This window comes from Chaetodon trifascialis, chromosome 24, assembly GCF_039877785.1.
Source record: "Chaetodon trifascialis isolate fChaTrf1 chromosome 24, fChaTrf1.hap1, whole genome shotgun sequence".
Classification (NCBI taxonomy): domain Eukaryota; kingdom Metazoa; phylum Chordata; class Actinopteri; order Chaetodontiformes; family Chaetodontidae; genus Chaetodon; species Chaetodon trifascialis.
The window spans coordinates 13,898,400-13,920,900 of record NC_092079.1 but is presented as its reverse complement, the minus strand read 5'-3'; the positions used below and the strand labels follow the sequence as shown (position 1 = coordinate 13,920,900).

Sequence of the window (22,501 nt, the reverse complement as noted above, 5' to 3'; positions counted from 1 at the left end):
TGTAGAGCCAGTGGAAAGCACACATCAATATAAACACATCTGCAACATACACAGAGTATCAGTACATCTGTACAGTAGAACGCAGCTGGAACGTGCGAGGTAAATTAAATTAGGATTCGGTTCCAACAGCAGAGTGAGACCTCAGCGTTTTCGCTCTTCTTCAACAGAGCTCCCAGCAACACGCATGGCTCAAATCAGGGTCACTGCGCATGCGTCATGCGAGATGAGCGTCCACTGAGAACGATCCATACGTTCAGACAGATCGATGAAAATAAATAATATATAGTTTACTTGTCACAGCTTCAATGAGGCCGCGATGCCTTTATTCAGAAAGGTCAGTTCTGTAGAACAAAATATTAATTGAAAAACTTTTTCACGTAAATTTGAAGGTATATTGGCTTTATTTTTTATTTTATCCTTTTTCCCCAGCTCCAACTGATCACCTTTGGAGTAATTATGGCCAAATGTCATATTCATGTATTTAAAAATCTCTAATTTTAATCCGTTTGTGTAACTGTACATGTACTGATATGTTCTTAACTTTACGCTTTGTGAATTTGTTCTGTATTGATAAATAAAGTTGGTTTCATTTTAAGATAATTGAGAAATTAAAAACAGTTTGTCACCTTTAATTGCTCATTTTACATTGGTTTTATTCATGTTGAGCTTCCATCTGATGCACATGTGAAGTGTTCAGACAGGAAACAGACTTTTAACAGCACGATCGATTTGACTTTACTGAAGCTGAAACACCTGTCAGCCAGGTTGTGATGAGGCCTTCAGGTTTGTTCAGCGTTATCTGAGCCGAGCTCAGACACACTGGATCAGATAATTCACTGAAGTTTCCAGTTAAATGATCATTTTCATCATCCGTTAATCGAATGATTATTTTCTGCATTAATCTCTTGGTTGATAAAACATCAGAAAACAGTCTTCAAACATCGTTTTGTTCCACAAACAGTTCAGAAATGCAAAAAGCAGGAAATCCTCATTTCAATAATGAAAACTGATGCTGACTCTCTTTCTGTCGGTCGACTGATCGACTAATCACCTCTCCCCTCACGTTGTGGCTGTAATGAACCCCACGGCCTCTGGGGGGCAGCGCAGCACGTCGTGTTCTGTTGGTTTCAGCCCATCACTGACATCACGGCGTCACACAGGTTGTGCAGTCTGTTCTGCAGCTCGCCGCTCTCCGACCGCAGCAGCGCAACAACAGCCGCCGCCGCTCGATGCCGACAAAACCTCTCACCAACCAGCACGCCGCTCAGCTCGCCGCTCAGTCCCTGAGGAAGCCAATCCGCAAGGACATCCAGCTCGCAGCTCTCGATCACGCCATTCTTTACCTCCATGTGCAGCCGGGCGGCGCTGCGAGCTGACGATTGATCGTCCGTCAGCTCCAGGAGGGTCTGGACGCTGAATTTGGGCGTTTTACCGAATATCCAGTCCCAGCTCCGCAGCTCCGCCGCCGCCCGGCCGAGTCCAGGAAACGCTGACTCATCAGCTGGGTTAACGAGGGTCGATGCAGCGTCGAAGCTGAACTCTGAACATTTAAATCACAAACAGAGCAGATCAGTGATGTCACAACGCACCGGAGTTCACGTCTACATCGCTGCTGCAACGCAACACGTTCAACCACTGGAGGTCAGACCTTCAGCTGCTGTCAAGACGCTCTTTAAACGTCTTATTTCATCAGTTCATTCAGTATCAATCCATAACTTAATAACACTGACAGAGGTCCATTAATACCACAGTATAAATACAACAGAGTGAAGGTCGGCAGCTGTTTGTGTGCGTGTTCATGACTAGAGGAAATACAGACTAATGACAGCAGGAGGACACTGACATCAGCGATGAAGATCATGAATTAGCTCTGATAGCTGCTGCAGTTGCTTTGGTCTGTTTAATTCTCTGAACGGAGCCATAAATCAATCTTTTATCTGACGATTGTCTCGTTGCGTTTAGCTGTGGTTACACAGTTCGGCCAGCAGAGGGCCTCAGTCACCACAGATTTGATCACAGTGGTTCAGTATTTTCATCTCACTCTGTGCCTCTAACTGGAGACCAGTCGAGTCCAGTGCGGTACCTGCATTGTACTGGTGCACCAGTGCGTCCAGCAGCTCCTCCCACTGCAGCGTGGGGGCGTGGTCCTGCAGGTTGGCGACAGGTGAGGGGACGCTGGGCGTGGCGTTACTGTGGATACCGGGGCAAGAGGGGCGGAGCACGGCGGCAAGGGCGGAGCGGTCAGCAGAGTGCAGCAGAGTGCAGTGATGGTAGGACGACTTCCTGCTCAGTCTGGACGCACTGCCTGTAAACATAAACAACAACAACAACAACAACACCTGTCAGCTCTCTGGGATTTGCAGCTGTGTCTTCTAGATGTAATTTAACCCACCGTCCGCCGCCCCTCCCTACCTGAGATCTTGAATTGTCCGTTGAGTAAAATGTCAAATCTGTCGGTGGCCTGGACGTCCAGCCCCGGCCGGAGCCGCCTCAGAGCCTCCGTGATGACCTTCAGGTTCCTCTGCCGGTCGTACGCCTTCTTCGAGGTGAAGAAGGTCAGGTTGAGGTTCCCGAGGTCGTGGAAGACAGTCCCGCCGCCACTTCGCCTGCGGGCCAGAGGGATCCCCGCCCCACTCATGGCCGACAGGCTGCACTCGGTCCAGGGGTTCTGATGGCGCCCGATGACCACGGCCGGCCGGTTCCTCCACAGCAGCAGGACGCTGCGCTGCTGCAGGTCCACACTGGCATCAATCCAGTCCTCCAGAGCCAGATTCTGGTACACATCGGTGGATTGAGACTGAAGGACCAGCCCTGCCTTACCGCCGTCAGAGGCCGTGATCAGGCTGGAGGTGGAGCTGCTCTGAGCTGGCAGGTAGCTGCTTTGACACCTGGAAACACCTGAGCAGCCTCTTAACAGAGGCAACGTCCTCCTGATGTGTGACATCATGGCGTTTCACAGGCATTCCTCACTTCCACATGTTGGACACATCTATAACGTGAAAACAAACCGTTCAGTCCAGATGAAGAAGAAACCCTGACAGCATCCAAACCACGCACGTCTAACAACAGCAAGAGGAGACGAGCCGTCCACGAGTGACGACTTTAAAAGTCCACTCAAACTCAAAACCAATATCTGGGACGTCTCTTCATTTCCTGAGACTTTCCAGGAGACAATTATGTAATTAATTCAGGGATGAAATCCTTAATTGATCAAAGCAGATTTTAGTCTCATTTCAGCCATAAACTCGAAGTTGAACATCTTTGGTTTTGTGGGCTGAAAATAAAGACATTTGACGAACCAATTGCTGATAGCTGTTACGGTCCTGAACATGGAAGTAATTACAGGAAAGTAATGATGATTTCCAGAGGGGTCCTTTTGTTTTTTAGAACTTTTTCATCAGCTACCTCACATCCGTTGACTCCAGTGACACCCCTGCAGGCTAGCTTAGCATTAGCTCTGGCGTCGCGTTACGTGCTGCTGTTGTGACAGAAAACCAAATTATCACTTTAATTTGTTGATTTTAACAAAAAGCCGTGAACAAACACTCTGACGTGTACATTTTGAGATACAGCTGAGAACCGTTGGTCTCGTTCTGACCTGAACTGAAGGAGGCACGAGCGGACCGGCATCAAATCACGAGGAAAGTCTTCCGTTCTAAACCTTCATAATAAAAGCCACCCGCCAAAACAAATCGTAGAGGTTCTAATTATATCTGTAGTTATTACAGCTTCCACTGAGGACATGTCCTCCGTCCTACCTCTGGAAGTCTTGGAGGTTTTTAATTCACTAATCTTATCACATACCGCGGATATTTCCCTGACATGATTAGTTTTGATTGGAGGTCTTTATTGCATGTGTTTATATTTGGATACATTTTATTAATTAAAAAAAACTAAACCAAAATGCAAATTGATTTCATACATTGAATCATTATTTTACGGTCACATATGGACATTTTCTCACGCAGATGAACAACAGGAAAAACTGACACCCGAATTGTTTGCTTTTGTTCTGAAGATGACACACTTCCGGTTTGAGTGTGTCTTACTTGACTCTTGGCTCTGATCTCAGTCCCACAACGTAAAGCGTCCGTACTGCGCTGCGATCTGCCTGACGAGCGTTCCGACTGCAGGGACACGAGCTTGATTGAACAATTAATTAAATAAATAAAAACATGTTTTTGGCAGCAGAGCTTTGTCACGTCTGGGTGGAAAAAAAGAAAAGAGAAATAAATAAAAGTTCAGAGTAGAATAATCTCACAAAAACTCGAGAAACATGTTGTTCTCATTCATTTTCTAAATCTTACAGACCTCAACATCTTAGTAATTTATACATTTCAGGAACTGATGACATGAAGGCAAGAAAAATAAAGGTTAAATAATCTGTTTCATGAGTTTTGGGTGATCAGCGGATGATAAAATATCTTCACTTTGTCACTAAACAATGATGGGAGTAAAAAATTAAAAAAATAAAACTTCATTTAGTGATTTCGTTTTTCAGTTAATTCTACTTGTTTCTATTTTTCTCGCATTGTATTTTCATTTTTGACGTGACCATTTGGCCTCCGCAGTCGAATCAGCCTCTGAGATCATCATCATGAGGAAGAAGCAGAGAGACGACCAGAGAGAGGAAGAACATGTGACCACATCCTGACAACACACACACACACACACACACACACACACACACACACACACACACACACACACACACACACACACACAGTCAGAGTCAGTCGGTCGGTCGGAGTCGATGATGTTTCAGGTGAGATGTTCCTTCGTTCACATTGTATTTTCAAACTAAATGTAGATGTTTGATCAGTACTGTTACTGTGTTTTTTCTTATTTACTGTGTGTACTTTTACTTTTCACATAGTGTAAGTCTTTAAAATGACACGTTGTACATAATGTGTTATTATAAAAGCTTTAAATGGAGACTCAGACGGCGTAAAGAGGAAACTGTAAAGCATTTTGTTCACTTTAAGTGAAGTTTTGACGAACTCACAAACTGTTTCTGAATGAGAGAAAACGTTCGTGTTGGTTCGTGTGACTCTAAACTCGTCGGTGTCGCTTTAAGAGACGCTCGGTGTGAATCGCCTCTGTCTTCGATGACACGTTCACACGCCGTCACAGAGCTGCTGCCTGACCGAGCGCTGGAAGCCAGTAACAACCAGTAAGACTGGGCTGGAAACCAACGAAACCAGATCTCGGCGTTTCTAAGTGGACCTCCTCTGTGTCGCCCTGCAGGTCAGACTCACCTGTCGTCCGTGACATCATGTCTGACTTGTGGCCGTGTTCCTGGTCCTCTCTCCCTCCCATCATCCACCACTCCTCTCATTCCCAGTCACCTCCTCCCCTCTCCTCCCCCTTGTCACCTGGAAACCATGGAAACCCTCCTCACACCGAGGTTCGGACTTATTTACACACCTTTTAAATGAACTTGCTCTTTTAATTATCTGTGTACTGAATAATTATTTACTTATTTATGCTCTTCCTCATCCTCAGGTCCCCTCCTATCACCTCATCCCCCAGACCCAAATGTCCTCACCTCACCTGCCTGAGCATCAGGTAACTCCCCCTCATCATCTCCCTCCTCCACAAGTGACCTCCCTTCACCTCTCCCACCCTCACATTGTACCTGAGACTCAGGTAACCTCCCCTCACCTCCCTCATCACCAGGTAACCTCCCCTCACCTCCCTCATCACCAGATAACCTCCCCTCACCTCCCTCATCACCAGGTAACCCCCCCTCACCTCCCTCATCACTATGTTACCTCGTCCCACCCCGTCCCCCAACACCAGGTGACCTCCCCTCACCTCCTCTCCTCGCCCAAGTGCCACCTCTCCAACCAAAATCCTGATCCAGGTTCAGGTCATCCACACTGGACGAGAGCTGAACCACCTTTCTGCAGTTACTCCCAGCAGGTAAGATCCTGCCCTCCACTCAATAAGCAGACCCAGACTTGCCGCTGAGTCCGATCACACCATGACTCTCCTGTCTGTCTGACCTGAAGCAGACCCAGACCACAGCCCACCTGAACCTCCATGTCCAGACCGAGAGCCGGTTCAGCACTGACGGGACCCGCAGAGATGAACTGGAGAGCGCACACAGACTGTCCTATAACACCCACACACTCTTCACCAGTGGTGGGTTTGAACAGGGGGACACACCTGGTCCAGTTCAGGACACCTGGAGACCTCCTGGACCAGCTCTGTCCCAGCTGCAGTGCTCTCCTCTGGACTCCATGTCCGGAGAGGTCGCCCTGGGGAGATGGAGCTCGGTGGACTTGGGCTCGTCACCTGCTGAAGGCTTCTCCGGCGCCCACTTCTTCCATGACAGTTTCAATGGCCCCCAGCCCTTCTGCAGCCCCAACACACCTGGTCCGAGTCCTCATTACCCACAAACCCCCACCATCTCCAGCCCTGCTCCTCCGCTGCACCCCTGGGAAGAGAGACTGGATTTCCACACACAAACATCCAGACAGGAGTTTGACCCTTACCTGACGACCTCTGACCCCGGGCAGCACCACCTGCACCAGACCAACCAACGCCTCCTCCAGAGCCAAATGGGGCTGATCCAGGACCAGGCGGACCTCCTCGACGCCGCCGGGACCTTTGAGAGCCGCTTCTCTCCACGAGGAAGAGGAGAGGACGTCAGCGGCGCCGCCCCGCCTGCTGAGTGTGGAGGAGGAGGAGGAGGAGGAGGAGGAGGAGGAGGAGGAGGAGGAGGAGGACATGGTCAGGCAGACTGGACATGGGTGCGTTTGATACACAAAAAGAATAATAATTGTTCCATATTTCAGTTTTATTTTCCAAACTGAGTTCAGTCTTTTCTGTTCACTCTCAGATCAAACGGCCGAAACAGAAAAACAGCGCTGAGGGTCGAGACTGCAGGTAACCTGAAGGTCACGTCAGGTGATCAGACGTACGATGTCGGCGTGCAGGGGCCTTCTAATGTGATCTACTCCACTGTGTGTGTGTGTGTGTGTGTGTGTGTGTGTGTGTGTGTGTGTGTGTGTGTGTGTTACAGGTTACTGTGTACATTGTGTAATCGTGACTTCAATAGTCTGCCGGCCTTAAACGGACACATGCGCTCCCACAGCGGCTTCAGATCAGCTCCATGGTTGAACAAGGTCCACGCACACACATACACACACGCACACACACACACACACACACACACACACACACACACACACACACACACACACACACACACACACACACACACACACACGGTTGGCTCATGACCTCATGAGTGTCCCGGTCTTCTGTCTTCAGGGTGAAGACTCCTCCCCACCGGTCCCAGCCTCCGTCTCCCTGCTGATGCCCGTCAACGCGCCCGTCCAATCCAGAGGCTCGGCCAAGGCGTGCAGGAGCGTGCAGAGGAGGTGCGGTCAGCTCGGTCCAGCCAGCAGACACACGGCGCTCTACCGCAGCCTGCTGCGCCTACGGGACGAGGACGCGGCCGTTAGCGGCGGGGGTGATGGAGCGGTCGCTGGGGGTGGCGGCGTCCACTACACGCCCCCGCCCATGCTGTGTCCCTTCAGGGCGGGGCCAGGGCTGTACTGCTCCCTGACCAGCAGGAGGCAGCAGAGAGCGCAGACTGTCCAGCTTCACAGTAAGTAAACGACTGTCAGAATAAAAACCGGATCCACACACTGAGCAACATGAGGCTTTCTCCTCCCTCTGCTGATTGGCTCACAACCAGGACACAGTGAAACTTTGTGTCTCTGATTGGCAGATGGATTAAATGATCTCGTTGCCATGGAGACAGCCTCCCCTCCTCCTGGCACACGAACAACAGGAACCAATAAGCCGTACGTAAAACTGACCTCAGCCAATCATACTCATTTTGTGCGGTGACGTCACGGTTTGATCACCTGCTCACGCTGAGCTGTCAATCACAGGCGCATCAATGTAGGGCGGGGCTTCCAGGCTGAAATCCCGCCTCTGCTGGGCCAAAAAAATGCACACTCCAACTCCCAGAATGCACTGCTGCTGTGGACTCCGTGGGAGGAGCTGGAGCGTCCTGTCAATAAACAGAGAGGTATCCACCCACACCACCGTCCTCATCCTTACAGCCACCATTCCCATTGGACCATTTTTTGATTGACACACTGTTCGTCCAGTTGAAGCTCTGTTGATGATGGCTCGCTCCAGCGTGGTGCCAGGGGGCGTGGCCAGCCCAGAGTCTGCCCTCCATGTCCTATCACAGTGCAGAGGGGACTTCCTGGTAAGATCTCATTGGCTGTTTGGTCTGCTGCTCCAAACTGTGAGCTGCTGACAAACTTTGGATGTCTTAAAATCTCTGAGCGCACCGGTGTGATGATGATGCACATTCAGATCTTCATCATTACCTGAAACTAACCAGCTTCAAAGCGTAACGTCCACCTTGACTGACAGCTTCGGATTTAAAGGAGCAGCTCAACGTTCTGGGAAATAGACGCGTCCGCTTCCTTTCTGAGAGCGAGGTGAGCGTCAGCGAATCAGCACGTCTGTGCAGCGTCAGTGTTTCCCAAAATGCTGAACTGCTCCTTTAACCGCGAGAGGACTGAAGTCCGACCTACGCTAGCGGAGAAGCACATCACCAGCAAATGAAGTCCGTTAGCTTCGGACAGCGTTCGCCACAGCTGACACGATACGATGCGTTCAAGCTTCTTGTTTGCTGGAGTTTCCCAAATCAAAAATGGCTGCAGCTTTTGTTTTTGTGTTGCAGCTGACGGTGGAGAAGCTGCTGTCAACTCCTGAAACCTCCAACAACGACCGCACAGCTCGACTGAGTCAAAGTACGAACAGCAGCCACACCTGCGTTTCAGACGGCGGTGCAGTAACTGAGTGCATCTACTCAAGTACTGCACCAATAAGTATTTTCATTTCCTACTTCATTCTTCTTCTTGGCTTCATCTCAGAGGGAAACACTGTTCTACATTTGACACGTCACGTGATTCACCTTCATGTCACCTACGTGACGAGGAAACACAAAGCTTCTAAAACTGAATAGTTGAGCAAACGTAAAGCACAGATTCATGTGAGTGACACGTGTGTTTCAGGCGTCGGCTGGAGCGCCGCAGAGAGGACGCTGCTGCTGAAGTCTCTGCAGCTTCACGGCAAAGACTTCACCAGGATGCAGAAAGCTGTGAGTCTCCGCCGCCGCTCAACGTGAGCTCCGGCCGGCCGCCGCCGCGCGATGCGTTCACGGCTCTTTGTGTGTGTCCAGGTCCAGACTAAGTCCGTCCCTCAGTGTGTGGAGTTTTACTATATGTGGAAGAAGAAGCTGAGTCTGAGCGCGAGGACCCCGGCTGGACTGACCGTCACTCTGCCCGACGCAAACGTAAGAAACTGGAAAAAATCCCAGAATGCACTTCACTTCAACCAGGGGCAATGGCGAAGGATCGTTATAATCTTCACTCGACAAACTGTCATCTAATCTAGATTAAAGAGTCTGTTTGGGCCAATTAGAGTCGAAATAAAATAAAACATGTGGCTGTGACAAGAAATGAGGAATACTTCAAAAATACTGCGAATGAAAGGTTTAAAGGAGGAAAAATGTGACTGAAGACAAACAGACAAACGATTTTCACACCTGCAACTTCAGTAAGTAAAAGTAGAAGAACTACAGAGTAGAAGTACTGCAGTGCAGAAGTACTGCAGTGCAGAATACGACACTCGGAGTCCTTTCAGAGCCTCTCGTGAGCGTCTGACGAGCAGCGCTGACACGCTTTGGCTTCCAGTCATCGGGCGGTTCAGAGTTTCAGGTCAGTCGCTTCAGTCTCTGCGAACACAAGCGAAACTAAAGGCTGAATGAATAAAAACCACTGAAACCAAATTCCTGTTATCGGTCCACACACACTGAAACACCGAACACACACTCCGAAACACACCCACACAACACACACTTCCTGTCAGAGGCGTCAGGCTTCTGCGCAGACTGTGACTTAACATTTCAACTAGCCGGCGTGTGTGTGTGTGTGTGTGTGTGTGTGTGTGTGTGTGTGTGTGTGTGTGTGTGTGTGTGTGTGTGTGTGTGGTCAGACCCCAGTGAGTCAGTTGAAATTTCCCATCAGTGTGTTTGGATTCGTCTGATCAATGATTTCGACCAGCTTTGTCTCTTTGTTCACTTCCTGGTTCTGCCACATTCGTTCACATCAGATCGATGACCCTGGTGTCAGTATGAGAGTCAAGGAGCCAGTAAAAACCACACGTCCAGAGACACGTCCAACAAGACAGGTCCAACAAGACAGGTCCAACCCAGAACTAACAAGACCCAGGTTAGGACCAAAAGGTCCCACGTTAAGACAAACAAGTCCGGAGGCAAATCACAAGCCAAGACCAAGACGTCCCAAGTAAATTCAAAACTCAAGTCTCAGGTCCAACTCCAGACCAAGACCAGCAAGTCCCCAGGAGTGGAGGCTGTCAAAGGGGCAGATCAGTGATCGTGGTCTTGGTCTGACATGTGGGTGTCCACATACTTTTGGCCAGTTTCAACTATTGATCTCATTCTTTCAAACCATCAGCAGCTTCTGTTCCAGAGCAGAGTGTTCAGTCATCGATGAGTCATCGATGAGTCATCGATGAGTCATCGATGAGTCATTCATGAGTCATTCATGAGTCATCAATGAGTCGTTGATGAGTCATTGGTCATCGATCAAGAACCTGATCAACCTCACGATGGCCTGTTTGTGTCATTAAAAAGTGTTCATCTCTGTGTTTCTCCAAGGTCAAAGGTCGTCAGAGAGCTCATGATGCATCGTGAACGACTGGACTGTCACCTGCTGGAGCCACACTACTTAACCGCACACACGCACACACACACACACACACACACACACACACACGCACACACACACACACAGATAGATTTTGTGATTAAGGCTCAAACAGCACAAACTGGCTGAATCCTCGACAGCTCGCTCGCTCAGTGCTTGACTGCTTCTTCTCGTCGCCTGTATTTATTTCCACGCTGCCTTCATGATGTCAGGCGTCATGTTGCTGTTCTGATGAAAATATCTTGAGATGAAAATTAAAGGAAAACTCCTCCACAAATCACCCGTGCCTCCACCCAGTCGACTGTGGTGTTTCTTTGCTGCACCTGTGACAGAAGGTCCAATCACAGCCGCCGATGTTTCCCAGCAGTCCTGCAGCATATTCTCAGACACGGCGGCGTTTCCACAGGAAGCAGCTGACGCTTGTCGAGGCGAAGCTTCGTTTCTGGTGTGTTTTCTCAGACTGTGGTCAGAGAGCAGCTCAGGGCCTTCAGTCTGCAGCTCAGGTATGTTCACATATTGTTTTTCCTCCTTAATCCTCCCTGCCGCCGCGTCTTTGTCCCTCCCTCTGGGTCCAAACGCTGAACGGAGCTTCGATATTACAGCCCGAAAGACGTCTGTCTGACTGCAGCTCTTCACATTCACATCAACTCTGCATGGCCAAAAGTATGTGGACGCCTGAGCGTCCGAGCGCATGTGATCAGTAGCCGAACACGTGATTATCAAACCATCCAACCAAAAGCACCATCGGACCGAGAGAGCCGAGGCTGAAGGTGTGACTTCAATCACAGGTTCAGACTGTGGAGGTCGTTCACGTCACCACACGAGGCTCGTTCCCGTCCTCTTCACCTGATGAGGAGGACTTGATTCGGTCAAATAAAATGCATTAGATTACAGTCTTGAAAACTGGCTTCCTGACATGTTCTTCTAGTTTTTGGTGTTGACTCAGCTTCAGTGTTTACTCTGTAAAACAAACAGGAGGAAAAAACTCCAACTGCTGCTCAAAGTTCTGCTGCTGAGGTGAGTAAAACCCTGAAAACTGGAGTTAACTTCAGCCAGGCAGCAACAAAGCTCCACATTCTTCTTCTAATCCTGCTTTGAGTGTGTTTCATGTCAAAGCTCACAGCGCTTCCTGAATCTGAAACGAGCTTCAGGCTACTAATAAAGTCTGACTCCTCCTCGCTCCAAAGGTCCTCTCGTCTGAAAACAGAGGAGAAAAAGACAGAACTCAGTCCGACGGACGAGGAGCAACGAGGGATGGGAGCGCAGGAAAAGGAGGAGGACGCGGCTCCTTCGAGGGAGAAGAAGCAACAGAAAACCTCCAAAGAAGTTTATTTCTCCGTCCTGCCGGACAGATACGAGCCTCTGATCGAGGAGGTGGAGGAGGAGGCTCCAGAGGAGAGGAGGAGGAGGAAGGAGGAGAAGAAGAGGAAGAAGAAGCAGCGCTACAAGAAGTACAGGAAGGTAAGAAGTGATGACCTTTGACCTGGAGAGGTGCTGTTGTGATAATGTTTCTGCAACAGTGTCAGTTAACAGCTGATCACATGACTCGTCAACAAACACACAAATAAACCAAACGGGAAAACAAAGTTCATGTGGAATAACACGACACCGCAGCATGAAACAAGACACGTTTAAAAAGCTATCGAAGTAGGAAAAAGGTAGAACTGAAAGTCATTTCCAAAGAAATATCTGAAACATAAATGTCTAATAATCATCAGCACAGCTGGTACAAAAACAACAGCAGCAAAATATTAAGCTCAGCTTCCGTTTACGTGTAGTTCAGCTGAAGAAAGAGTTCAAAAAACCCTGAGCGGAGGATAAAATATGAGTTTGGTTCAATAAAGCCGTCTTACCTGCACGCTCCAGGTGAGGTCACAGCCTGCTGTTACACACTGACAAAGAGTGAGTCTGACCTTTGACCCCGACACACGCTTTCAGCCTGACACGATAAAGAAAAGAGCAAAGAAGACGTTTGTTAGCAGAGGACAGACAGGACCAGACACTGACTTCACTGCAGTGAAGTATTTTAAAGTTTTCTGTAGTTTTTCTGTAGTTTTCAGGTAGAATTCGAGGTGCTACGACATGACACGGCTGTGTTTTAATACTTCACGTATCTCTGCACGTTGACCACGAGCAGGTCTGCGTGCAGTCACCTGTTGTAAAGGTGCATCCAAAGCTAACGCTAAAGCTAATTAACATGTTGATTCTTGTTTGTTTAACGAACAGAAACGCTCGTGCTAACATAACATTCATGCTAACAGCTCTGTGAGGCTGTAGCTAGCCACAGCTAAATGCTAACGTACAGGAAGTGAGGCTGAGGCCGCGCTGGCATGGCTAACATGACGGTAAACGTCACGTGTTTTTTATTTTTCCTCCCTTCTTTCTGTGTGGCAGAACGTGGGGAAGGCGCTGCGTTTCAGCTGGCGCTGTCTGATGGCTGGTTTGCAGAGCATGGCCGCCGCGTACAGCACACCCGCCTCAGCCGTGTCCACAGTGATGACAGAGGTTCACCGATACAACAACAGCAAAGCATGATGGGACACGGTCAGCCAGGCCCCGAGCACAGACCCTTATTGCCTGAATCCCCCCCTGACCTGACGCCTCATCCATGACGTGACGACGGCCAGAAGCACTGCTTTACTTTTATTTATAACAATGAAGGAACGTGTTTTTAATGGATGGTGTAAATATCAGGAGAAAAACATGAAAGCTTCACAGAATTAGAAAAATACACGTTCACCTGCAACAAATGTCCAAGAATAACTAAAGATCGCTTCAGTAATCTGTGAAGAAACCAACGTTTCCGCTGGTGGAGATGAGTCTACCTTTGTGCGAACTGTTTGTATCATGCTTTCTTGTCATGTGTGTACATCACTTGTTTTATGTTTTTAATACATCACACGTAATGTGTGCGATCAACCGAAGCTCCTCTGCTCTCAATGATTCTACGTCAGAATCACGTCGCTGATTCTGAAAACGTGTTTTTTATAAAGCTCTAATATTAAAACCTGTTCTGGATTTTATCAAATAAATTCACCTTTGACCTATAACCTGATTGGACTGTGTAAATCCTCCACGCCTTGTCTCTTTCCTTTCCTCTCCCGTCATTTCCCCCTTCCTTCCATCATCTTCTCGTCTTTTCTACCTTCAACGCTCTTCTTTCTTTCCTCCTCCATCTTATCTTTCTTACTTCTTCGTTTCCTTCCTTACAGCCACTTTCCTTCTCTCCCTCCTTTCCTCATGCTATATGTCCTCTTCTCCATCCTTATCTCCTTCTCTACCTCCTTTCCTCATACTACATGTCCTCTTCTCCATCCTTATTTCCTTCTCTGCCTCCTTCCATTCCTCCATCTTGACTTTTCTGCCTCCACCTTTCCTTTCTTACTTCACCCCTGGCTTCCATGCCTTCTTCTTTCCTTCTGTGTGTCCTCTTTTCCTCTTCTTGCTTCCTCTCATTCCCTTCTTTTTATGCCTTTTCCTTTCCTTCTATACTCTCTTCTTCCTTATCTACCTCCTCCTTCCTTTTCCTCCTCCCTCCTCTGTGTGGAAGTGAACGACAGGCATCGACCTGCATTACACGGCGCGGCCACAGGATGGCGCTGGATCGCTGCGCCGTAAACACTCCACTCCTTCCCGTCCTTAAAAGGGAAGGAAGGCGGGGGGAAACTTCCAGATGAAAGTTCACTATAAATTTGGACCCTCGCCCCCTCGTTTGTCTGTCTGGCAGGTTAACAGCCATCCTGGTGACAGCTGCAGCTGTTCAGCCAGAGACTCAGGCAGACCCCACCGCACCGAGGCTTCTCACAAACACGGCAACAACATGGAGAGCCCCTGAAACTTCGTCTGAAAACCAACTTTTACTTTCCCACAGAAAGTTAAAGAAATAGCAGAGCTGTGCAGACCTGACGGGGGTAATGTCTCCGCTGCAGCTGTCCGTCTACTGGCGCCTCTCCCTCGTCTTCTTCTTGAGCCCTTTCCTCTTCTTTGTCGACATTTTTACGGCCGCCATCGTTGCGGCCACTTGTCACCACGGCAACAGCACGAGCGTCGGCGCTTCGGAGAGTAGTCTGCCAGCGCACGCGGAGAGCAACCAATCATGGCACGCGGAGGGTGAAGCCGATTGGTTGATGGAGAGCGGGAACCCAGATGTGAGTGAAGCTCACTTAAATAGTTTGCTGCCATATTCTCTGTAATATTTGAACCTTTATTTTAGTGTCTACATTTTAAATTCAGTTTATCAGAGTGTATTTGTGAGATATTTTCAAACAGTGACGTTAAAAACACATTACACAACAGTTAGCTGTACAGATTAACACAGTGTTAATGTACAACCAGAAGATGTTTCTGACTGGAAGCAGGGGGAACAGGTAGCCTAGCTCAGCGAAGAGAGAAAAATACACTTTTGAAGCTACGCATATTTTCTGACACTTCATAACAATTAATCAAGAAAATAATCCACAGATTTATCAATATCTGAAAGACGCAGCTTGATAGGTTTGGATGTTCGGTCGCTGCACTCAGTGGTTGAAGGTTAACAAAGGACTTCAATACTAAAAACTAATTTTCGCCTTTGAAGCGAGGCGTAATTGGTTTATTTGCATGTGATTTTCCTTGTGTTCAAATCTGTTTTGTTGAATCAATTTAGATAGTATTATTCCAACGCAGACGCACTGACTCCTTGGCATGAAATGAAGCTGGCAGCTGTTTCGTCTGCACTTCCTGAGAACTCAGAGGTCACTGGGTCTAGTCCACAGGGTTTTGGGGTAGCAGTTTGTCTTTAGTAATTTATTTTTGTGTGTTTGTCTTTGTGTGTGTGTGTGTGTCAGTCAGTGTGTGGTTGGACAGACTGGTTGTCCTACGGTCAGTCTTTCTTCATGGTCGGGATGCTGCTGGGATCTCTGGTTGGAGGAGCATTATCTGACCGGTAAAACACGAACACTCATATAATCCACAATGTTCTGTGACTATCTGCTTCAATGTGCTCTGTGGTACCGTACTCTGTCTGACTGTGCAGGTATGGGAAGCGTCCTGTGCTGCTGGTGTGTTTGTGCGTGCACGCTGTGAGTGGCCTCGTGCCCGCCGTCCTTCCTCAACCGTTCCTCTTCCTCGCTGTTCGCTGCCTGACGGGCGTCTGCTGCTGCTGCATCAACATCTGCTCCTTCAGTCTGGGTAACAGCACACAGACGTCTTTAGTGAGTTGTGGTTGACTGGTTGTCAGGTGAGCTTTATTGGACCATGGTGGGACACGCTCACACACATGGCTGATAAAGAGCACGTGTCCCAGATAAAGTCAACCAGCCAGGCTGAGTGCTAATGAAGCACGGCAGCTTCCAGCAGGTTTCTGACCTCTGACCACTGCTGAGCTCTGGGTGGAGGAGACATTTTTGACAAGACTGAAAGAATCTGTGGGAACAGCGGGTTCATTACAGTCCACAGTCTATCAGGAGAGGACAGCACAGAGTTTGTCCTGAGAGTGGGGGAGAGGAAAGGTCAGGAGGTCATTCAAATATCTAAGGTCTTCTGGGAAGCAGGAATGTGACCAAGAGGGGTCTTCACCGGTCCACTTGTTTGCGAGTATCAAAGATATGGATTTTAAGTGACTGCATACTGAGTCAGGTCTGGACGGGTTTTGCAGTTTTGCTGCAGGTTTCAGGTCTGTGTGCCTTCATACTTGAGTGGATCCGAGTGGACTCTGTGTAAAACCCTAATTACGTGGTGCGTCATCGTCATGATCACAGGAGAAAAATGTGTTTCTGAAGTACATGAAACATGACATGAACTGCTGCCCTTTTCATAACCGGTTAATGCCGTACTTTGTGCAGCTGAACTTTCAGGTCCACTGCACCCTGGCTCAGGTTATCCTCAGGTTTGTTTAGATTAGTACTTCCACAGGTCTGCTTCGGATTAGGACCGATAGTCTTCAGTAAATTTCACGGTATTTTGTCCAGCAGTCGTCAGAGTTTTGGTGGTCTCGCAATCAGTGACTGTTACGTTGGGTTCAGACTACACACGGTGTCAGATTATACAACTGTGGAGCCATAAAACCTGACAGACTGCACGTTGGCTTCTTGACCAATCATAGCTTTCCACCTTTCATGACCAGGTGATGTAATTTGGTAGGAGGTGTTGGGGAGTGACTCAACATGGCGTCTGAAGTGGTGTGTGGCTGTGTTGGGTTTGGAAAAGCCTTCTGTTCCACCAACAACATCCTGCTCTTTCATTTCACCATGTTTACAGTTGAAGAGTGCTCTGCGCTCCTATTAGTCAACGTCACCAACAAGTCATGGAATTGGCCAAACTCAGCCAGAGAACAAACAGAAACTGATCGTGGACTTGACAGGACAAATCTAGGGACTGCACAAACAAAACCTTTGACAGCATAGGTGCGTCCATGGACAGCAATGATACTGAGGCATGTCAACCCCGCAAGGCAACCGCAGGCACCTGCCAGACAGGCACGTCTGAGGAAACATTACAGGAGCCAATCAACACAAACAACAAACTGCAAGGTGTTCATACAACTGAATGATTCACCAGAGGAGGTAAAGGTGCTGGTCAACAGGGAAATTACCCAACTGGACAAGTATAAGCGATGGCATTCCCTGGCTGAACAACAGCCAAGGTCATGAAACTGTCACATGTGCTTCGGTTAACTCCTGACAGCTCGCTGAGAGCATAAAACATGACTGAGGTTAAATTCTTAACAATGATTGGCCGTCATCAATCATATCCTCGGCTAACTCGATCATCAGCTGAAAGCTCTTCATGGTTCGACTTCAGAATAAGACTTTAAAAATATGACATGAAAACTGTCATTTACGTAAAAAGTCTGCAGTCAATGCCTGCACTGATCAAGTTTTCAGTTTGTAATATACGTGGAATGTGCAGGTGCATCTTGTTGTTGTGCTCATGATGTGTGCAGGTAGACCGGCGAGTACTCACCTGTGTGTGTTCTTGTGCTTGTGTTGCAGCAGTGGAGTGGACCCTCCCTGCTGCTCGCCTCTGGCCGCCGGCCTTCCTGCCTTTCTGCTTCAGCCTGGGGACGATGGGTGGAGCTCCACTGGCCTGGCTCAGCCCCACCTGGAGACAGCTTCACCTGTCGCTGGCTCTGCCTCATCTCCTCTGTCTGCCGCTCTATTTGTAGGTGCACACACACACCTGTCTACCTGTCCTGCTTTGTGTTTTTAAATGAGCTTTTAATCAGCTTCAGGGTGTTTTTCTCTGTCTCTGAAGTTCAATCCCAGAGTCTCCTCGGTGGCTGCTGTTAAAAAGGAGGACGGATACTCTGGACCGTTACTGCAGCAACAGCCCTGCAGATAAACACTGCCTTGACCAGGTAAACACACAAACACTCAGTTACAGTTGATGTGATATTCTAGACTTTTCTGATTGTCAACAAATCCCATAAAAAGACTCAAACCAACACAGAATATGCTCATTAACACGTCGTGTGTGTGCATCACAGGGTGAGGCATCTTCTTCCTCTGAGCCACAGAGCTCCAAGAAACACCTTCCTTCATCACCATCAGCACACACACTAGTTTCTTCTGACCTGTGTGTCCTTACCTTTGTCTTACATCATCTTTGTCCTTATCGCGCTAATAGTTATGCTGACTGTCACTGTTCGCCAATGAGTTAACAGTGTGTGTGTTTCTGTGGAGCTGCTGGAGTCAGCCTGGTCTGACTTGCAGAAAGCCACCGAGGCGCAGAAGGAACCGCCCCCTGGAGGCCACGCCCCCAGTGACATCATCCACCTCAGACACCCAACCGTCCTGCTGCGGCTGTTCATCATGAGCTACCTGAGGTACCACGCTAATGTTAAGAGCTCCAGGACAGAGCATCAGGGCCACTGTCATAATACAGAGAAAAAGCACTTTATATTTTATCTGGAGAGTGAAATCAGAATATTTTGACATCTTATGTCCCAATTTCACCTGTGATGTTTTGAGAATCAATTGAAAAACTCATCTTTTCACAAGAGTGAATTTGCATTATTTACTGAGTAAAGTCACAATACTTAAATATTAATTTAAAGTATGTTTTCACAATAAAGTCAAAATACTTGGAGAATAAAGTTGTTTTTTTTTGCTCTTCCAGATAATCACCCTATTCAGATAATATACACAACCTCGAAAATTATCATTATTCTTGTAATATTTTAGTTACATGTGATGAAAAAGTTAAAAAGTACTATTAAATAACTTTTTAAAACAATTACTGAAGTGCGTCACTGTGAAAACTGTGTTTTCAGTGTTGAATTGGGATTAATCCGTTGAAGTATTGAAGCATCTCATCCAGCGTTACTGCAAGTTTTACTTCCTGAATTACAAATTATATTTACCTGACAGAGTGATATGATCCTCCTCCCATCATGCAGTGCAGCATCAGCGCTGACGTACTACGGCATCTGCATGAACATCGGCTCGTTTGGTGTCGGCGTCTACTCCGCCCAGTTCTTCTCCGGCCTATCAGAGGCTCCTTGCCTGCTCGTCCCGTTGGCCCGCCTGGGACGCCGGCCTCTCAGCATGATCGCTCAGTTCCTGAGTGGAGCGGCCTGCTTCCTGTCGTTACTGCTGTCCAAATACAACGGTGAAGTATCTGTGCGATCAGCCGTCAATACTGCAAATTACAAAGCTTTGTTGGACTGGAGTCGATAGATAGTTAGTTAGTTAGTTAGTTAGTTAGTAACACTTAAACTAGGCCCAAAACATCATTTCACACATTATTACGACACTTTATACGTGCTTTTAGGTCGTTTCCGGAGCTGAAGGTAAGTGTCAATGTGTCAAAAGGTTTTAGGGGCATACAGTCGTATCGTCAGCACAAAGGTGGATAATTCTTAACTTTTGTACATGAATACACTGTCTGCCTGTGAAAGTCTGGACTAAACTGTCTCTGAGAAACAAAGAAGGATCCTAGCAGGCATGTTATTGATCAGTAATCATTTGATAATCTTTATGGTGCGTGCAGGTGAGCCGGTGCTGGTGATGAGTCTGGCTCTGCTGGGGAAACTGTGCATCCTGGCAGCCATCTTCATCTCCATACTGTACAGCATTGAGCTGTTCCCCACCGTGGTCAGGTACACGCTAACACACACACACACACACACACACACACACACACACACACACACACACACACACACGGTTTACCTGGCCGTGTATGATGCTAACCACGTCACTATAATCCAGACAGCGTTGCGTGTCCATGGTCAACTTGTCTTTCCGGCTCGGCTGTCTGGTCAACTCCCTCGTCCCTCCCAACCCAAACGGGGCGATCTCATTTGCTGCCATGGTTGTGTACAGCAGTGGACCAATCCTAAGCTGCGGGCTGTGCCTGCTGCTGCCGGAGACCAGCGGTGTCCCACTTCCTGATACGGTGGAGGACTGTGACAGGCAGCCTCAGCCCCACCCACCCAGCATGAGCGCCCTCTGGAGGAGACGGTGAGGTTTCATTCAGCTCAGCTGCAGCGTCTTTAACACTAAAGGCAGAGAGTAGATGGTTTTAGTCTCATGACAATGTGCTTACTTCAAATATTAACATGGGAAATCCCCAAATTTAGATGTTTTTACAGCACTGAGTTACTTTCAAACAGTCTGCTCAGATTTATGTAAATTAAGTCTTGTCTCTGAGCGTTTGCCTGCAGAATTAACATTTTCAGTCAGTCAGAACTCTTGCTGGTATTGACAGCTTTTTACCACAGTGCTCTTTTCGTCGTTATCAGGGTAAAGATCAGTAAAGCTCAGAGTGCTTTCCTCCAAATGCTGGCTTTCAAAAACCACCGCAGACTCGACAAATTCAAAACCATTACGCAACAACACACAGCACGTGGAGCTGCTGCTCAGGCTGCTTCTGCCAGAGGTTTTCAGTCACGTTGCAGCCTGAAAATCCAATTAATCTTTAAACAGCACAAAGTCACACATTCATTTTCATCAACTAAAGATCAACTTCTACAGATCTCTGCAAGAGAGAAAATGAATCAACATCACACACACATTAACAGCTGCAGAGTGAACCTTTGTGTTGATTTACCGTGTGTGTGTGTGTGTGTGTGTGTGTGTGTGTGTGTTTTCAGGAAGCTGGTGAGCAACCAAAGCAGGAAAACAGAGATCCTCCCTGCAGAGAAAGAGGACACACACACACCGAACACACACACAGCGCTGATGCCAACGCACTCGGTCTGAGTCAGTTTGTCTGAACGCTCATGAAGAGTTTTCACTTTTGTTTCTGTTTAGTTCTGATTTTAATTTAATGACCAAAGAAGTGAGAGAGCCACCAGAGCTGAGAGGAAGAGGAGGAGGAGCGAGAGGAGGAGAGCGCACCTGCTGCAGGAGGTGGTGTGAGGTGTCAGCTTTCCAAGGCTGGACCGGACGTTTGTGTTTTTTTCTCATGTTGTTGTTTTTGTCGTCACTTTGTTCATTTTTCTTCACTGTGAAAATAAACTGGACATCATTGATCAGAGTTCAAGAAGTATTCATGTACTTTACTGAGTAATACCACAATGGAAACACGCTGAAGTAAAACAAGAGTTTACAGACATGCTAGCACCTCAGCGAGGCCAAGCTAAAAGCTAACAGCAGCGTTCACCATCTCAGCTGAGTGTTAGCATGCTAACATTTGTGCTAACGTGTGAACGTTTCGTCACAGTCCGTCCAGCAGCTTCGAGGTGTCTCAGTCTGAACGAAGCGGTGGACCGACGGGCTTTCACCCACAGAGCCACGCTGCTGACAGCTTTACTCTCAGCTGAACCACCTCAAAGCTGCTGCAGATGGAAATGTAACAATCAAGTAAAGTACAAGTACCTCAAAACTGTATAGGACTTGTGTACATGTACTATGTTACTTTGGAGTACTGGTAATTAAACACGTTTGAAGCTTCTTCAGGCAGGTTTTCTCTGTACATTTGAATGAAAAATAAAACGAGTTGAATGAATAAAGATGCATTTCTAATAGTGAACATCTGCTTTTTCATATACATTCTTAAAGGTACAGCACCACATGCAGGACGAAAAGAGGAACTGCAGCCTTTAAAATCTATCTTTTAATCAGAAAACACAAAACCTTCATTGTTTTTGATGCCTTATGGACATTTCACAGATTTTATGTTTGTCACATTGCAGCGACACACCTGAAGACACTTCATGAGTACTGAAAGTTTAGAACTGGACCAGACAACGTTTGGGTTTGGAATCATTTTACAGATATTTGAAATATCGTTCCGTATCTTTAAATCTTGTCCAGATGTTTGGACTTTCTTACACAAAATGGGAAAAATAAGCAGTAATATCAGCAAAGCTGTTATAAATGACTTTTATTCATGATCTTCGTACAATCTCTAAAACCAGGTGACAGGAACACCTGCTGTCACCTTAAAAAACCCTCATCACCATCATATATAAACTATGAGGAGTCTGTGAAGGTGGAGGCAGTAACAGATCCCACAGGTGAAGCTTGAAACACTGTTTGATACGGAAACGCCACGAAAACCTAAATCTCTACCTGAAAGTGTCATACTGCTTCTAAAATTCTATTTAAGTTCCCTTTTCAAAGCAGAAACGACGTCCGAGACGACTGAAAGGTGTTTGAGTGAAGAGTAAAAACAGGACGTGAAGTGTTTTGATCATGTGACCATCACCTGCACAACGACCAGCTACATGAGGGAGGAACAAAAATCACCGTGGAAACAAAGTGCTGGGATGTCGGTGGGTGTGGAGATGAAAAGAAAAGCTGAAA

General features: G+C 47.5%; 3 protein-coding genes across 5 annotated transcripts; 2 read left to right on the top strand and 1 right to left on the bottom strand.

The window, feature by feature from the left end:
* Positions 1-385: 385 nt before the first annotated feature.
* On the bottom strand, positions 386-14,806 carry lipt1 (lipoyltransferase 1). 2 transcript variants are annotated; one of them, XM_070957700.1, is made up of 6 exons: positions 14,672-14,806; positions 12,623-12,708; positions 6,172-6,675; positions 2,413-2,989; positions 2,084-2,305; positions 386-1,540 (listed from the first exon to the last, which is right to left on the bottom strand). In XM_070957700.1, the coding sequence occupies exons 4-6, from the start codon at positions 2,945-2,947 to the stop codon at positions 1,128-1,130; spliced, it is 1,170 nt and encodes a 389-aa protein (XP_070813801.1). In that variant the 5' UTR covers positions 2,948-2,989; positions 6,172-6,675; positions 12,623-12,708; positions 14,672-14,806; the 3' UTR covers positions 386-1,127. The 2 variants fall into 2 exon arrangements, with proteins under 2 accessions (XP_070813801.1, XP_070813802.1); XM_070957701.1 differs by lacking the exons at positions 6,172-6,675; positions 12,623-12,708; positions 14,672-14,806 and adding an exon at positions 3,599-3,657.
* LOC139327755 (required for drug-induced death protein 1) lies at positions 11,736-13,439 on the top strand. Of its 2 annotated transcripts, XM_070957704.1 has the most exons (3): positions 11,736-11,786; positions 11,957-12,230; positions 13,164-13,439. In XM_070957704.1, the coding sequence occupies exons 2-3, from the start codon at positions 12,024-12,026 to the stop codon at positions 13,302-13,304; spliced, it is 348 nt and encodes a 115-aa protein (XP_070813805.1). In that variant the 5' UTR covers positions 11,736-11,786; positions 11,957-12,023; the 3' UTR covers positions 13,305-13,439. The 2 variants fall into 2 exon arrangements, with proteins under 2 accessions (XP_070813805.1, XP_070813804.1); XM_070957703.1 differs by lacking the exon at positions 11,736-11,786 and having other exon boundaries at positions 11,840-12,230.
* LOC139351960 (solute carrier family 22 member 13) lies at positions 14,684-20,953 on the top strand. Its single transcript, XM_070993884.1, has 10 exons — positions 14,684-14,917; positions 15,596-15,693; positions 15,784-15,938; positions 17,741-17,909; positions 18,003-18,105; positions 18,431-18,573; positions 19,147-19,358; positions 19,740-19,848; positions 19,961-20,212; positions 20,845-20,953. The coding sequence occupies exons 1-10, from the start codon at positions 14,684-14,686 to the stop codon at positions 20,951-20,953; spliced, it is 1,584 nt and encodes a 527-aa protein (XP_070849985.1).
* The last annotated feature ends 1,548 nt before the right edge of the window (positions 20,954-22,501 follow it).

Excerpts from the sequence above, each read along its gene's own strand:
- LOC139327755 (XM_070957703.1), top strand. The coding sequence starts at position 11,877 with ATGTCAAAGCTCACAGCGCTTCCTGAATCTGAAACGAGCTTCAGGCTA. Across the intron at positions 12,231-13,163 it reads GCTACAAGAAGTACAGGAAG|AACGTGGGGAAGGCGCTGCG; the intron begins GTAAGAAGTGAT and ends TCTGTGTGGCAG.
- LOC139351960 (XM_070993884.1), top strand. The coding sequence starts at position 14,684 with ATGTCTCCGCTGCAGCTGTCCGTCTACTGGCGCCTCTCCCTCGTCTTC. Across the intron at positions 17,910-18,002 it reads CTCTGTCTGCCGCTCTATTT|TTCAATCCCAGAGTCTCCTC; the intron begins GTAGGTGCACAC and ends CTGTCTCTGAAG. Across the intron at positions 19,359-19,739 it reads ACTGCTGTCCAAATACAACG|GTGAGCCGGTGCTGGTGATG; the intron begins GTGAAGTATCTG and ends TGGTGCGTGCAG.
- lipt1 (XM_070957700.1), bottom strand. The coding sequence starts at position 2,947 with ATGATGTCACACATCAGGAGGACGTTGCCTCTGTTAAGAGGCTGCTCA. Across the intron at positions 2,306-2,412 it reads CGGACAATTCAAGATCTCAG|GCAGTGCGTCCAGACTGAGC; the intron begins GTAGGGAGGGGC and ends TTATGTTTACAG. Across the intron at positions 1,541-2,083 it reads GGTGCACCAGTACAATGCAG|AGTTCAGCTTCGACGCTGCA; the intron begins GTACCGCACTGG and ends TTAAATGTTCAG.